The sequence below is a fragment of the Stegodyphus dumicola genome, chromosome X1 (genome assembly GCF_044657685.1).
Source record: "Stegodyphus dumicola isolate Sdum_Otavi_A_Nest chromosome X1, ASM4465768v1".
NCBI classification, from domain to species: domain Eukaryota; kingdom Metazoa; phylum Arthropoda; class Arachnida; order Araneae; family Eresidae; genus Stegodyphus; species Stegodyphus dumicola.
In genome coordinates, this window is record NC_140780.1 from 90,167,189 (window position 1) to 90,184,804 (window position 17,616).

At 32.3% G+C, this 17,616-nt stretch overlaps 1 protein-coding gene across 3 annotated transcripts in view; it reads right to left on the reverse strand.

Moving 5' to 3' along the window:
• Positions 1-17,616, reverse strand: part of LOC118193351 (uncharacterized) — a 370,168-nt gene that overhangs the window by 14,766 nt on the left and 337,786 nt on the right. For all 3 annotated transcript variants that reach the window (XM_085807853.1, XM_085807852.1, XM_085807851.1), the window contains exon 7: positions 14,668-14,787. In XM_085807853.1, the coding sequence (XP_085663979.1) occupies positions 14,668-14,787 (120 nt within the window). The remainder of the gene's footprint in view (positions 1-14,667; positions 14,788-17,616) is intronic.

The following is a 17,616-nucleotide window of genomic DNA, read 5'->3' on the forward strand; positions in this document are numbered from 1 at the left end:
ACAATTTAATTGCAATTTAATCTGGCTTAATAACCCTATCATACGAGGAAATAGAAATGGAAAATTATAGTAAAGGTTGAAATCATAAACAATTGGGTAATTTACATAATAATAGCTGCACATATCTTTGAAGAATAATTTCCTTTATATAATAAGTTTCTTTCTTCAATATGTTTCCTTTTCATTTTAGAATTTTTGGATTTAATTAAGGATTTCCGTTATTCTAAAAAACACTAAATGCATTTAGAATGTACAGAAAAAGTGGCTAATTTTATTTCTTTAGTAATATGAATATTCACAAGCAATATGAAACATATAGTATAGTAAAGGACGGTTACATAGCTGATGTGGCAGAATTTCTAGAATTTAGTAACACACCGAACAACAAAATCTAGAAATGGCAAAACTTTTAGAATTTAGAGCAAGCATTGGAAGCAGAATTTAGAAAGGCAGTAAGTAGGCAGCAGAACTTAGGATCCACAGAGATTGCATCAAGTGGGAAAATGCCTAGTGCCAGCTATGTGTATGATGCATTAAGAAATATTAGATGAATCTTTTAAATTGTAAGTTTCCAATTTCTTTATTAATAAAAAAACCCTTTCTATAATGCCTATCCATGTGATAAGATCAGAAGCATTTTTGATATTTTCTATGCTTCTGTCTAGTGAAAAGTAGAGAAGATAAACATGTTAAGATTCTAGTATCAGAAGTAATACATTCAAATATTATGTTTTCATTGTTCTTCCAGATGTTCTTCCAAAATTAAGAAATTCATTGTAAACTTTCTGTAAAATCCATCCACTACGTTTTGATACCTTGGAGACATTTTTCTTTTTGTCACATATTTCTCGAATCTTCTAGAATCGTGGGTCTATAAATCTTGCCTTCTAATCCTTCTAAACTTTACAAGCTGCAATGTTTAAAATCCTAAAGAAAAATTATTCCTACCATTTCTGTAACAGAAAAAAGACAGAAATATTTTGGAAAAAAGTAGGAGGGAAACGTATAAAATAAATTTTATAGAGAAAACTGATGCACATTCTGAGAATTTTGAATATTCTGAGACAATTACATGGGAAAAACTCTTACTATGAAAAAATTAAAAACAAGACATTTTTAATTAATTACACAGCTAATTTTGCTTTTGCTAAGAGCTGTTTCGTAAATTGTGCTTTATAGAATTATACCTTGTTTATTTTTCAGATTTAAAATATTGTATAAGTTGCCAAAATGAAACTTTATAATATGACAGCAAAAAAATAAAAATGTTTTATTTTAATGTTATTTTTTAAATAAAATTTCAATATATTACCATTATTTTAATAAAATTTATCAATGTTACGATGTTTTAAAAAAAATCGTCGAAACATTTTCAGATTTTGGAATTAAAAAGTTTCTATAGAGACTAATCTTAAAATCGCCAAAATGTTGAAAAGTCGCCAAATTTAGAACCGTTTAATAAAAGAATTCACATCCCCAAAAGCAAAAAGTTGTTTAAGAGCTCTTTACTAGAAAAAATGAATTTCGAAATGCTTATGTTTCACTTTTTGCTTAGAAACTCGAGTATCCCATCATTTATATTAGAAATAGAAACAAATTATAACTCATGAACCCATTCAAAAGATTACCATATATACGGCAGTGAATCGCCAAAAATATTCCTCAAAATGCTAATTCACACTCAAAATGACAGTCGTAAAAACAGATAAAAATTTCTGATGATTAAAATTAAGGACCTTCGGCTGATTTTAGCCAAAATTAAGGACTTTTAAGGACCAAAAATCGATTCCCTAAAATCTAAGGACTTTTAAGGACTGTACGAACCCTGAATTATCACTATTAAAAAATGCTTGAAAATAATATCTCGTAGGATAATCCAAAAACTGCAGACCAAACTAGTCAGCAAATATATATACAGTCAAAAGTCGTTAATTCGGACACCCATAATTCGGAATGATCTATAATCCGGACATCAAAACTAAAAACTTTCTGCGCATGCACCGCGTTGACACATGCGCAGAGGCGTTCACGCGTGCGCGTAAGAACTTTTACGACTGCGCATATGAGTGTGCGCAAGTGCAGAATACGTTTTCGCGTGCGCATTTTATGTATAATGGACGTATAAGCTAAATAATTATCTATTTCAGTTAATGTTGATGATTGCGTTGTTCCTTAATTTTCGAATTGCATCCGGCTTATTATTTTTTGCAGACTGTAAGAGCAATTTTATAAAAGTAAGCTTAAACTTTCGATTATATCAAATAGAATTTCCGATATATATTTGTTAATATGTAAAGGATCTAAAGCGAAAGTATGTTTTGAAATCCGAAATCTGTTTATCATTTTCACGCTGCTCGGCGGCGGGCGCGTAATGAATTGGAAGTTGATTTGTCAGCACTATCCTTATCTTCAGCGCAGATGTTTTTATTTTATTTGGCTTATAATTCCTTACCAAATGTAGTATTTCATCTCGATATGCTCCGTCTTTGATATGATTTAAAACAAGTTCCTCGTCATTATAATTCGCTTCCGATAGCGAAGAAAAGTGACAGAGGTTATTGAAAACAAAAAAATTTCGATTGACAAATTAGTCGGTGTTCTTGACACAGCAATTATAGGACTTGAACGGCGGAACTTTGTAACTGAACAAGAAATTATGTCTGTTTAATAGAATTAAAGAGAAAATATTATCACATGAAGCGAAGCAAAACTTAAACAACTTACATTGAAAGAAATGTTTAATAAAGTAAACAAATAAATATTAAGCTTTTTCTTTTTGCAAATTTTGATACCCTTTAGATCATAATTGTTCTTTATTTCATAAATTACGGTTTCATATTTTTAATTTTGGAATTTCTGCATGCCATCTTACGAGATTTAAACTGATGATCTATAATCCGGAAAAATCGATAATCCGGAATCGCCGAAGTCCCGACGAGTCTGGATTAACGACTTTTGACTGTACTATATATATACATACATCCATATACACAGATTTTATTATATACTGGTTTAAATGCTCATGTGCTTATATTGCTATCACATAGCCCAAATTTGAAATACATGAAAATTTGCAGGGAATAATGGCAGTACACTGGCGAAAAGCAGTACAACTTGGTAAAGGCCAAAAAAATACACTACTTTAGATTGTTAACAAAAATTTGACCCTGTATTTTTACAAAATATTAAGGATTCCATGCTTAACTGAGAGAAAGGTCTCATCTGAATGTACAATTTCTACAGCTTTGCATTTCAGATAAAAGTACTCGAATCAAATACCATCTAAATAAATGAATTAAGACAAATTTTCTAAAATACAGTCAAAAGTCTTTAATCCGGACTCGTCGGGACTTCGGCGATTCCGAATTATAGATCATCAGTTTAAATCTGGTAAGATGGCATGCAGAAATTCTAAAATTAAAAATATGAAACCGTAATTTATGAAATAAAAAGAGCAATTATGATCTAAAGGGTATCAAAATTTAGGGAAAAAAAAAAAAAAAAAAAAAAAAAAAAAAAGCTTAATATTTGTTTACTTTATTAAACATTTCTTTCAGCGCGTGCATGCGTAAAGCATACATTACGCATAGTCGAAATTAGAAAATTGCAACCAGAAAACTATTTGATGTGTAATCGTGATATTTATAATGACGAGGAATTTGATTTAAATCATATCAAAGACAGAATACATCGAGAGGAAATATTAAATTTAGTAAGGAATTATAAGCTGAATAAAATAAAAACATCTGCCCTGAAGATAAGGATAAGGCTGACAGATGAACTCATTGCGCAACGCGACGTCCCCCCCCCGCAGAGCAGCGTGAAATTGATAAACAGATTTCGGAATTGTCAGAGAAACAAAGGATATGCCTTTATCCATTTTTTGCAGCAATTCCACTTTTTGTTTGATGGACATCGAAACATACTTTTGCTTTGGCAGCTCTAGCATCGGAAATTCTATTTGACATAATCGAAAGTTCAAGCTTACTTTTATAAAATTGCTCTAACAGACTGCAAAAAATAATAACCCGGATCCAATATGAAGATTAAGGAACAACGCAATCTGCAACATTAACTGAAATAGATAATTAGATAATTTTACCCGTTATACATTAAACGTGCATGCTTAAATGTATTATGCACATGCATAAAAGTATTAAGTTAAAAGCTACAGAAAGTTTGTAGCTTTGAGGTCCGGATTATAGATCATTCCGGATTATGGGTGTCCGGATTAACAACTTTTGACTGTATTATTTTTAAAGATTATCTCAAAAATTATCCAATTCTTTATTTCCTTTGTTTGTACATTATTCATATACTACTGTTAGAATTCAAGAAAAACTATGTTATTTAGAAATATTAAACATTTTAAAGAATTTGAAAAATCTGATGCACATTTTGTGCAAAACCTATAAATCTATAACACCAACTGAACCAATATTTAAATGCCCCTTAATTTTGTAAACAGTCCCTGATTCTTTAGCATTTACTAAAATACTGATTCTTAATTTACTTCAAGATGACATACGACTAAACAAACATGCACTACTATTTTATTAAATGCAACAGATTCATGGCAACATTAAATGGCTAAATTTAATTTTATTAGATAATAATTTTAATAACAAAAAGGCTCAATTCATTTTGTGGAGAGTAAGGATTTCTGTATTATGATTTACTTTGAATGGATAAAAGCAGAGTTGCTACCTTATAAATAAAAAAAAATCAGTTACATTTTTATCAGTATCTAGTTAAGAGAAAGTATGGCTGAAACTTTTTCTGAAAATATACTTTCAGCATTTTCTGATGTAATATATTCCCTTAAATAATGATTGGAATATGTAATCACACATATCGTGACCAACTTACTTATAAAAGATCTTAAAAATGGATGTAATGCAGTAAAATTCATGGAGTAGATCAAACAATAGTACATAAAAGCATGTAACAGTGGTCTCAGGGCTCTAAAGGAATTTTAGATGGCTAATAATACATTTTAATTACATAATTTTAGTTAATTGCCGCATGTAAAGTTTTAGAGACTGGGACAAAGCGTGTGACAGCTATGGATGGAAAAAGATATAGAAGGAAGTGTGTCAGATTTTGTCTTTGCTACTGTATGGCATACTATAATACTATATATACAGTGTATGTATGCATGTCAATCCAAGTAACCAGTTTCAGATGAGAGAATTCTCCCCATCAGTCCAATCAATAAATTCAGTTAACCAAGCTAACAAACTGTGGTGCTTCAGTAGTCTTTTTTGACCCAGTCAATACCTCTGATATACACTGTTTCTACAAAATTTTGTTACTGGAACTTTATTGCATCATTTAAAATATTTATGTAATAGAAAATATATATCTATGATAAATGGTTTCAAAAATAAAGGCTATACAAGGACTTTTGCAGACACAATGCATACAGTCAGTCATTAACGTTACTAAATACTCGCTAACGTTACAATCAGTAAAGTTAATTGGATACACAGCTACGGAATTCATCTTGCAATACTTTTTTTTTTTGTTTATAGACAAACTAATGTGATTCTTTTAAGCCAATTTATTTATGCTTTTTGTTAAATTTGCATTACATCAATACCTAAAATAACTTACAACTGAGCACAAGTTTTTACTGTTGCTTTTATACTATAATTCACATCATTGAATTAAGGTCACAAATTTACAATACTGATTTTAATTAAGAAATTAAAATGAAAGCCATGTCTTTAACAAAGGGTTAAAGAAAAGTGGGCAAAGAAGGACATGTTTTTTTACATAAATAGGAAAATCTGTTCTTTTGTGCTACTGCATGCTGCAAATTATATGTTTTATTTGTAATACCGAAATATAAGATAGTATAGTTTCCATACAAATACTATTTATGCTGCAATTATGAAATGAACAGGAGGATATGAAAGTTACAATTTTTGAAATCTGTCTTAACAACGATAGACTTCTTTTACTGAAGCAAATAAATCCACTTAAATAATAGTTCATGCAAGTTTTGCTCTTGAGCATATTGTTGCAAAATGGTCAAAACCATTACTAATGATAATTACTTAGAGATCATTTAAGTTTGTTGAACTTCTTTGTTCTGACAAACAACAATTATTAAAAAAATTTGTTGTCAGACGGCATGGTAGCAAAATATATTAATGAAACCACTAGTTATTTACAATGTCAGTTAAAAGGAAAAATGTAGATTTTGCAGCAATCCAATAGCAGACAATGAGAGTGCTGATTCACAGATATAGCATAATTTGCTGTTTTTATGCAAGGTGTTTGTCATTGATGAATTTGAAGCAAGTGAAATTATTGGAAATATTCCAGAAAAGGAAAAACAGGGGCACATGACAAATTTTATGAAATGAAAATTATAACAGATATAAATTACATTGGAATAAAATGATTGGATTTGTAAGTGATGATGCAACTTCTACAGTTGGTAAGAAATGGAATATCCATAAAATTAAAGTATAATCTAAAAGAAGAAAACATTCAGAATACTTTTTTCACTATATATCGCATTATTAATCATCAGGAAACCTTTTAGTGAAAAGTTTTCAAATGGATAATGCTATGGAAACACTAACTACAACAGTAAGCTTAAGCCATGGATGATCTTGAAATCAACAAGAATTTGTTGCACTGCTTCAATAAATTAAAAGTCAGCATAAAGAAATGATTTACTATAATGAGGTAAAGAGGTTAAGTGCAGGGGCTGTATTAAAAGGGTTTTCTGATTTAATAAAATTCAAAATTTTCATGACACCAAAAATATAAAACCATTAAAAACAAAACATAATAATGGATAACAGATTTATCATTTCTTTCTGAGAGCCATTTAAATACCAATTATGAGAAACAAAACTGGAATTTTTTAAAAAAAATTGTGTGTTTCCTACATTTAAATACTGCCTTATTATTTCAAATGAAAAATCCCAAGAATATACAAAAAAAAAAAAAAAAAAAATTAAAAAAGAACTTTCAAGAACATAATTAAAGATTTCAATGCCTTATGTCTGATTTTACATAATTTTCATTACCATTAAAAGTGAACGTAAATAACGAACCGGAAAGCTTACAAATATAAATGGAGCTAATTAATTTGCAATGTGATATAAATCTTATAAGAATTTGGAGATACAGATTTGACTAACTTTTATTCATATTTTTTCGAAAGATAAATCAAATATCTCAGACAGGAAACTTTGTAGGAAAAATAATCGCTTTACTTATATATAAACATAAATAGCTTTTTCACAGTTGAAAATTAATAACCCTATGAAACAAAATCTGACTGTGAGCATCTGCAATCTATGACTAAGACAGTTTTTAGCATTTTTCTCCAAAGCTAAAAACTTCCATCAGAATCAAAATGACCCTAAATTGTAGTAAGAAAGAAATAGGACTCAGAAGGGCTGGTTCACAGGGCTTTCTTCCCTGAAACAGGAAGTGAGGAGTGATGACATAGCCATGCGACATTGACTGCGAAGACGCAATTCACAGCAATGAAAGATAAGTTTTAAATTTGAAAAAACAGTGCATGAAAAAATAGCATTAATTTAGACGAGAAGATGTCATTACTGTAAGCATTTATAATGTTTAAAAAGTTAATACAGTAGAAGTCCAGAAATCCACAATGCTTGGGACCAGAGGTTGTGCGGATTTAGGATTTTGAGGATTTCAGGACAGAAAAGATAAATCATAATGTGCAGACTAAAAGTTCAAAATAAATAAGGCATATTACATAAATTTAATTAATTTATTACAATATATACATATATATTAATTTATTATATGCATTAAATTATTATATATATATTTATCATATTATTCATTTATATTAGTTGATTACAGGGATATTTAAAAGCATCAAGGACATAACAATAAACACATCTAAAAAATAAGGGCTACTAATGAAGCATAAAGCATAAAATACACAGCTGGCCACCATAAATGCACCACCCTGAAGAAAGCGTACAAATAACATGAAATTTACAACATGCATTAGCGGAGGTGAGATAAGCAAATGTTTAGAATTTCAGTGCAGACACTTATCACGCGCGCCTGTGGCCCCACTTTTTAAAGTGCTATTTCAGGGTTGGAGTTTTCGAAAATTTCAAATTCGGCAATTATTTTTTTCTTGTGATTTTTTCAAAAAAAAAAAAAAAAAAAAAAAAAAAAAAAAAGGCCAATTATGCCTAGCAGTAAACAGCGATCATCGTTTGATCAAATATCTGAATTCGACAGAGAAAGGATAGTGGCCTACTGAAAGTGTGGATTATCTTTCAGGGAAATCGGTAGTCATGTTGGACGAAACCAAACAACTGTAATGTGGATATGTGACCGTTGGATGCAGGAGGGTACGACGGACCAACGTGTTCGATCGCATCCACCTCAGTGCACCACTTTATGTGATGACAGGAACATTGTGCGCATGGCAGTGACGGATCGCCCAGTCACATGACGAACCATAGCACAGCACATTCAGTCTGTAACGCATCATCCAGTGTCTGTGCGTATCATTTTACGCCGTTTATAGCAGAGTGGTCTGTCCGCAAGACGTACATTGCTTCGTCTACACTTGACGCAGAACCACAGACGTCTACATCGCCAATGGTGCGCTGAAAGAGGAATGTGGACGGTAGAATGAATGAATTTGTCTTTACTGACGAGTCACGCTTCTGTCTGTAACACCACGATGGTCGGATTCGAGTCTGGAGACACCATGGAAAGAGGATGCTGAACAGCTGCATTATGCACTGCCACACTGGTCCTGCACTGGGTATTGGATATCACTCTCGCAGTCCTCTAATACGCATTGCCGGTACTTTAAACAGCCAGCGCTACATCTCCGAGATGTTGGAGCCAATTGTCCTTCCTTACCTTCAGGGCTTGCCCACAGCCATATTTCAACAGGATAATGCGCGACCCCACGTGGCATGAACTGTCCAAGTGTTCTTCGTCAATCACCAGATTGAATTGCTTCCCTGACTGGCTCCCTCTCCAGATCTTTCGCCGATAGAAAACATGTGGTCCATGGTTGCTGAACGATTGACTCAGATTACATCTCAAGCTGCCACAGAAGATCAACTTTGGCAACATATGGAAGCTGCTTGGTCTGCTGTACCCCAAGACACATCCAAAGTATCTTTGAATCAATGCCGAGGCGTGTGGCAGCGGTGATTTCCAACAATGGTGGCTACTCTGGCCACTGATTCTGGAAGGAACCACACTTCACAGAAATCTATAAATTTAATCATTTGTTACTTGGTCAACATGTTATCACTAAATAAATTTTGTTGTGATATTTCTTGTCTTTCTTGGTGTTGGAATTTGGGTGGCCAGCAGTGTATTTCATTTTTTTTTACATGTTTGAAACATTTTTTTGATAGAGGTTTGCTTTAAAATTTTAAGGTGTTCCAGAGTAAGTTTTTTTTTTTTTTTGTTAATTATATAGTTATAATCTCTTGCTCTGTGACACAGCTCTGTTGTTCTAAAAAAATTTAGATATTCTCCACCATGTTCCAAACTCTCATTAAAAGATATTTTCTCACTCTATCAAATTCACTACCTGTGTCAGTGTCTCAATAGTTTTCTTGCTGTGGTGAGTTCAAAACAGAGCCAACGATTAATGATTTCATCATCGATCATCTGACATGCCAATGTTGGCTCATCTAAACACATCATTCATTCAATGATTACTTCTTCTTTCAAAGCCTCCTCATTTATTCTTTTTTCGAATGTAACAGCAATTCTCTTGCTTGAACCCTTCCTGCACTGACCCTAAAACCATAAAATTCAGTGTCATCACTCTCAGTTTCAATAAACAGAGAAGATGGCCATACATTATGTCAGTCATTTACTAATGTTGTTTTGGCAAACAGAATTCCATGATTCAGCTAATAACAAATAAATAAATACAGTCTTTGATGGTGATTTCTTTTTTTATATAATCACAAAGTGAAATAGAATGGTCACTTGAAAATATTTTTTCAAAAACTGATTTATAATGGCTCCCTCTTGAAGGTCACTGTATTATGCCCTGGTCCATTGGTTGGATCAATGACACTTTGGGGGTAAAAAAAAGGGGGCCACAACATAATGACATGTTAAAGTGGTTGCATCTGAATGTGTAGAGCCGTTGTCCAACACTAGTAAAATCTTGCAATTTGATGGTAACCCCGCATTGTTACAATGCCTTCTAGCCTCTTTAACAAAATGTTTCATGAACCATTCGGTCATATGTTTTGTGAACCAGGAATTTTTATTATTCCTGTAAATCACAGGTAAGGATTTTACTCCTTTGAGAGCTCTGGGACTGCTGGTGCTCTTACCCACTAGCACTGGTTTACATTTGTCAAATCCCAGCTGCATTGCTGCATACTAAAATAGTAACTCTTTCTTTAGCTTCTTCCACCCCTGATGGTGCAGTTTCTTTGCTTGTCACAAATGTCTTTCTTGGCAAACATCGTTAAAAAGTCCAGTCTCGTCCATATTAAAAACCTGTTCCGTGCTAAGATTTTCTTCTGCCCTAACACAGAAAATTCATCAATAAATTCCTCTGCAGCATCTTTTTCTGCTGAAAGTTTTTTCCCACATGCTTTCAGATAACGTATGCCATGCCCTCAGCTTAAATCTGTTCAGCCAACAGCTGCTGGAATCACACAGCTCCTCTATTTTTAAAACGGCATCAATCTGTTTCCCCTTTTCTCTGAGGAACGGTCCTAAAATTGGTACCCCGTTGCCGGAACCACTTGTACAAGAGACAGCATCGAAGTTTGAAGATTTTGCCTTATGCAAAGATTTCCAGTTTTAGATTCCAATGTTAGAATCAGTCTTGCTGCAAAATTCCAGCAGGTTTTCTTTATTTTTTCGTATATCATACACGGTCCATGTCGCAATTCAATACGATCCTGCTATAAACTGAAAAGTAGTATCTGCCTCCATCTTTTGTAAAATTTCCACTTTTTGCATTACTGTCAATGGAACGTGTTTACGTTTTTCAACGCAGCAAGCAGTAAAATCTTGAACGTGTTTCTTATCTGTCATTGTATTAAAAAGCGCTGAAATTTAAAATATTTTTAATATATCCACAAAACATCTGGACCCCCCAAAAAAGGCAGCATTAAACAATCTCATGAAATAAAGCTCATAAAATATGACAACATGAATCGCGAACTTGAAAGAGAAGTTGAGTGAATTGTCTGCTTTTTTACCTCGCTGCAGCCTGGACAGGAAAAACTTTTCTCATGATGGCAATAATTTGGTATTTCTGTTCATTATCATTCCGTAATTATGACGTCATTATTCGGTAAGTATTTTTTCTTTGGTATTTCGTTCTCCATGTTGTGGTTTCCGGAACCCATATATTGAATGTTTATATTTCGAGAGGCACCGCAGATTTTAGGAGTTGGTGAATTTCAAGTCAACGGATTTTCGGTATTTGACTGCAATACTTATTTATTAATTAAAAAGTAACAGGTAAAATATGCTACATTTTCTTAAAAGTTGTAGGTTTTCCTCCCAGTGCATTTATTACTAAATCACGACGAAAAAAAACTATGGCATTCATTATCTTTCCTTCATCTGAATACTACGAGGGAGAGAATTCTATTACTCTTTCAATGGCCCACCAGTGGCCGAGCGGTAAAGTCGCTGAACACTTGTAGTTCGGTCCGAGGTTCGAATCCTGCGAACGGGCTGGCTGCATGGGTGTTTTCATGGTTTTCCCCATGTGTAACGTGTATACGAGCCAGTTTCCCTTAGAAAGTCCTCCACGAAGGCATCACTTCCCTTAGGCAGATAGCCCTAGTGTGCTTTGCCATAATTAAATAAATACACCACTATTACTCTTTCTAAGATAACTATTATAACAATTTTTAAAGATAGGCAAAAAAAGAACCCCTCAGTTTGGAGTAGTTATGAATAGATATGTGAATTTTTTTCTGCAGCAAAAGAAGAGAAATTATGTTTGACTGCCCTTGAAATCGATAGTTTTGTTCAAAATTTATTCTAATTTAAACACTGCTTTTTTGATCTAATTATAAATTTTACCACTGATGTGTTTTTCTTCCATTTGATATAACAACAGGTACTGTAAAAATAATTGTCTAACTGATATTTATACACTTACATTACATTAAATTTAAATTATATAAGATTGTTGTCTTAAGTTTGACAAAACAACTTTGCTCAGTATCTGAACAAAATTATTTAATGTTTCAAAAGAGGGGCAAAGGAGGAAGATCTTTTTTATACGAATTTACTGTGACATTTTATGGGATTATAAACTACCTAAATGCTGAGCTAGTTCTGTTTTTTACAAATTATCAATGCATTCTTGTTTATTTTTAGAGTTAGGGCATTCAGCAATATTTACATCGTCACTTTGTGAGTTCTATTTTAAAATCATTTGTATTTGATTTATTATTCCTATCGCCATTTTCGTAATCGGCCTCAAAATTAATTTCCTTCAAATTTAATTCATGTAGTCTTTCAAAAACATTTTTTTTTTTTTTTTCCTCAGCACAGTATTTGATTTTAACAGTTTCTTTTGCGGCAATTCAAGCGAGCCATTTTTCATGTCATCTTCACAATCACTATATAGAAAATATTCGCTGCAAATTCTTGCATTCTTCACATTAATAGAATCCCTTCTTCAAAAAGTATCACCACAAATTGTAGATAGTCATTGGCAGTTTGGTTCTTTACGTAGATTTATTAATTTTCAACTATGGGGGGGGCTGTTTTCATGTAAATGTACTCAAAAACAAAGTGAGTATTATTATAAAAATTCATAACGTAAGATATTTATCTTTTGACAAGTCCTAATAAAAGTTATTCAAATTTGTATCTTAAAATCTTTGAACAAGATTTATATTACAGAGTAAATTAATTAGCTCTATTTCTAGATTTTACGAAGAGATACGTTCGTTTTTGGTAATGATTATAACGTAAAATAGGACTCCAGACCATTAAAATCTTAAATACTTAATTTATGAGAAATGTATTTGCAGACAACATAAAATTACTATGTGGGCCGCCAGTTAGAGTTTGACACTACTTGTCTAGAAAACAATATATGTGATTAAAGTTAATTTGGGATGTCCACATTGCCAGTTTTAAACAGGTGAAGTTAGAGCATATGCAACATAGTGACGTCAAACTACTTCCTGTTCCCCATTCCTATGAAGATTGTGTCAGCAAGCAGTCGCATAAAGGAATCAGCCAGCCCTTCTGTTTAACCCCGAGAAAGAAAGTTATTTATAACTGTTTACTTACTATGTGCATGTGCACTCTAAGTGTCAAAGAAAAATTTAATACATAAAAGAGGTTGTCATTATTCTCAAGCTTTGTCCCACTTGGAACGCTTTATCCGAAAATTTGGAAAGCTTTCACAAGTTATCTTTAGTTTATGTTAAAATTTAGTTATTTAATGGTAATTGAGGCCAGATGGCACAGTGGCTAGTGCATCACGCAGCAGCACCACAGGTCCAGAGTTTGATTCCCGGGCTGGGCAAGGTCAACTCAGCCTTTCATCCCTTGATTTCCATCACTTGGGTCAATAAAATGAGTACCAAGTTTACTTGGGGACTGAACACTGGGGGTCCTGCAATTAAGCTGACCACTTGTTCAGGGCATAATGCTTATGCACCCTGGGGCCCACGGTCAAAAAGGCAGATTTTTAGGCACTGCAGGCCCTGGCCCATTAGGGCTGTTATGCCACTGAGTTTAGTTTGCAGTTTAGTGGTCATTAGATTAGATAAACATATTAGAATTACTTGAAATAAATCCGAGTCAGAAAATTTAATATTAACTGTCACTATTTTGAATTACATATTGTAATCAATGAAAATTTATCACATAATCTTTAGATTTGAGATACAAAATAAATTCACCCCCTCTGCATTTACAGGGCCTTTCCTAATGGGGGATGCAGTGTGTAAAAGTATGCGGGCAGAAAAATTCAGGGGTGGCCAGACTCTCATGATACCACACCTAAATAATTTAAATTCATTATAAGTACTTGTCATATGCAAGTATTTTTATACACTTTGTATAAAAAGTACTTAGTGAGTATGAAATAAAAATTTTATTAATAACTGAGCATTTTAATTTGGGGGCGGTAATCTTAGGAAAGTATTTTATGTTTAAAATCTAATTAAAAATTCTGTTTATTATAAAAAATTCAGGAGTGTCAACTGTTTTCATATTGTGCATTCAGCTTGCATGCAATTTGTGTTTGAGAGCACTGCTTTAGAGAGTTATTCAGTAGAGTTTTCTGACAATTAAAATAATTTCTTTCAAGGTAATCATTTAAAGTTTCCTTTTTACAGACATTTTGCTAACAATATATATCTGACTAAGAAATTTTACTTTATGAAGTGGACTGCACAAGAGTAGAGTTCATATTCATTGATTAATCTGTTTTAGGGATGTCTGGGTAAAATTTTGGGTAAAAATAATAATTTAAGGTTTTGAGAATGATGAAATTTAAACAATGAAACATTGATGGAAAAATACAAAGAAACAATGATGCTATTCAACTTAATAAGTTTATTTAAACCTAAAAGTACTAGTAAAAAACCGGTGATACAGCATATTATACTGTTAAAGAATTGGAATTTTTAATAGACAGAAAATTAAGAGAATACCTACATTATCTTTGTTATTCACTTGCTCTTCAAGAGTTTCCTTTTTGCTCCTTAAAGTACCAATTTCCTTTCGAAGTTCTGCTATGGCTTCTGGATTGCCGTGGCTAGCTTCTAGTTCTAGTACCTATACACAATATAGCAGTTGTCAGAGAGGGAGAGACACAGAAAGATAAAGGATAGTGAAAGAAATGCAAAATAAATCAAAAAATTATTTTGGGGACTAATTCACTTTTTGGATATTACTTTGGCCTTTTCTGAAACAGTTTTAAACATTTATTCAATGGGGTATATAGCAATTACTCAATTAACCTCTGTATCAATTCAACAAAATATTGTAATTTAAAAAAACTATTTGTCAACACAGTTTTATATTTGACACTTACGGATGATTAAAAGGTGAGCAAAATAAAACAAGAAAACTATAAATGTTTTTATGGTAAAATTTAATGACTTTTTTGCTAAAAAAATATCAAAATTAATTGGGAGACACAGCCTCATTTCCGTTCCGTTCATACTTTTTCCATAGAGGCTCGGTGCATTATCAGTCAAATTCAAATACAGAAACATTGATTATAAATTAAAATATTTAATAATGCATTTAGAGAGAAATATTTCTTATGATCTGAATGTACTATACTTTGATAACCAAAATTAGTAAAATTTGTCAGAGGTAAAATCTTAAATAAATTTTTTGTCTCTTTCTAATGTTAAAGTTTGTTTTAAACAATGAAGTGTTAGGAATACTAACAGAAAATGCTTAAAAAATTTACATAATTAAGAAAGTGTAATTTCTGTGACTACAGTTTTGATCATGAAATCATGCTTTTATCAGCCAGCATATTGCATGTTTTATAAACATGGCAAGTATTACACTTAGAATATAAATATTTTCTTGTCTTTCCTCCATGCTGCCATAGGCTTCAAGTTCACATGGTTTCAAACTCACTTCAAATCATGTGACATAGCAGAATTCATACAAGAAACAAACTATTTGCATAACAAATGTCAAAACAAAGATATTTTTCAAGCTCAGTGAATGCTTTAGAATGTTCAGGCTGCTATATAAGTGGCAAGTATATTATTTTGAAGAAGCTGTGCCGATTCATATTTTCTGATGGTTTTCTGCACTTGAATTTTTGCTTTTGCTGGATTTCTGTGTGGTTTCCTATAACAGAGAGTAGAAGGGTAATATGAAAACCGCAGAACACTATGAGGCCAATGTAGCGATTGTAATATAGGAAATGCTGCAGGTGAACTTGTGATGGCTGCCCTTCAGTATGTGCTGTCACTCAACTTCTGTGTATACATACTGCATGTAATCAGTATGGATATCTCATCCTGTAATTTTATTTTTATGATGTAAACAAAGGACTCTAGGAAATGGTAAGCAAATGTTTCTATTTAAAAGACAAAAGTACAGGAAATGCAGCGAGTAAAAAAATATTAACAATATATCACCTGGTGTTGGGGTTGTAGGCTGTCTATTACATCATGGTATGCAGAATTTCCTTATGTCACCTATATAGTCCTCAGATTACCGTATTTGACAGTATATAAGATACACCTTTATTTAGATGGCCACACACAAGGAAAAAAAGCTTCAATAGCGTTTTTTTTTTTTAGTTCTCACGTTCCGTAAAAGCCAAATAAACAATTATTGAATGCAATTATCTTCATGTATAAGACGCAGGTAACTTTTCTTGAGACCAAATTTAGGAAAAAAAGTGCGTCTTATATGCCGTCAAATACAGTAATCTCTGTTTCTTCTTTAGATAAATATAAAAAGAAAAATAACCCAAGAGACAAAGAAGTTCAGATACAGAAAGTTGGGACAGCTAGCTAGTCATAGTATCTGCGGAATGATGTCACCACCATTTAAATAGTCCAGGAATATTCGAAGTTATATTTTCAACATGAAAAATTATTTGGTTATTACATGTAATGCAAATTATAATTAGCATAATATGTAACATCCATAGGAAATAGCCTGTAGAAGAATTAAGCTGTAGAAGTTTGCGTTTTCATGACTTTAATGAAAAGTCAAGACATTATGCTTTAAATTTTATTTCCTTCTGGTATAAAGACATATAAAAAACTAATTCCATATGCCCGTGCAGGCTCCTGTCAAGACAACAGGTAACTCTATGCATGCTATTCTTTCAAGGGTCCCCAACACACACTTTTCTAGCTTTGAGAAGAGGAAAAACAAACAAGATGAAAACATTTTTATACAGAAGCTAGGTAAAAAACAATAATGAAAAAAGTGTTTTACATATCCAAGTTAGTCAAGTGCGTGTGTGCGTGTGGGGGGGGGAATTCAACATAACACAATCAAAATGACCAAAGATATTCTACAAATCCTTTAAGTGGCACCATTTTGGATCTGCTCATGAAGACCTGTATTTAAACAGCATTTATTAGTTAAATTTGTTTATAATTACATATTTTAATCTCTCGTTCCATAAATTTCCATTACTTAAGATGGTATTAACATCATTAAAGAAAGTAAGAAAGCAAATTATAAGTTAATATATAGGTAATGACAAAAAATCTCATGGCTGGATAAAGACAGTATTGCCCCTCAGGGGGTTAATTCACACTTTTGGGGCCATATATAAATGCTAATAAAGATGGAAAAAGCTATTAAATGTTCAAATATATTTATCTGAAGGATAAGTGATTACATTAAAAAACATTAATTAATAATTAAAAGCTCTGTTTGAAATTAACATTTGAAGAAATACTAAAATTTGATATTTTGTGTTGTGCATGGATGGATATTTGGTATTTTGGTAGCTGCATGAGGTTTAATTAAGAGGTGGTGTTGCTTTATCTGTGTGCCAAAGGTACGAGACAAAGAAGAACATACAAATTTTCCATCCCCTCAAATTAATAGATAAAGAATAGATCAAACAAAGAAATATTAGAAAAATCAGGACCTATTTGACTTTGC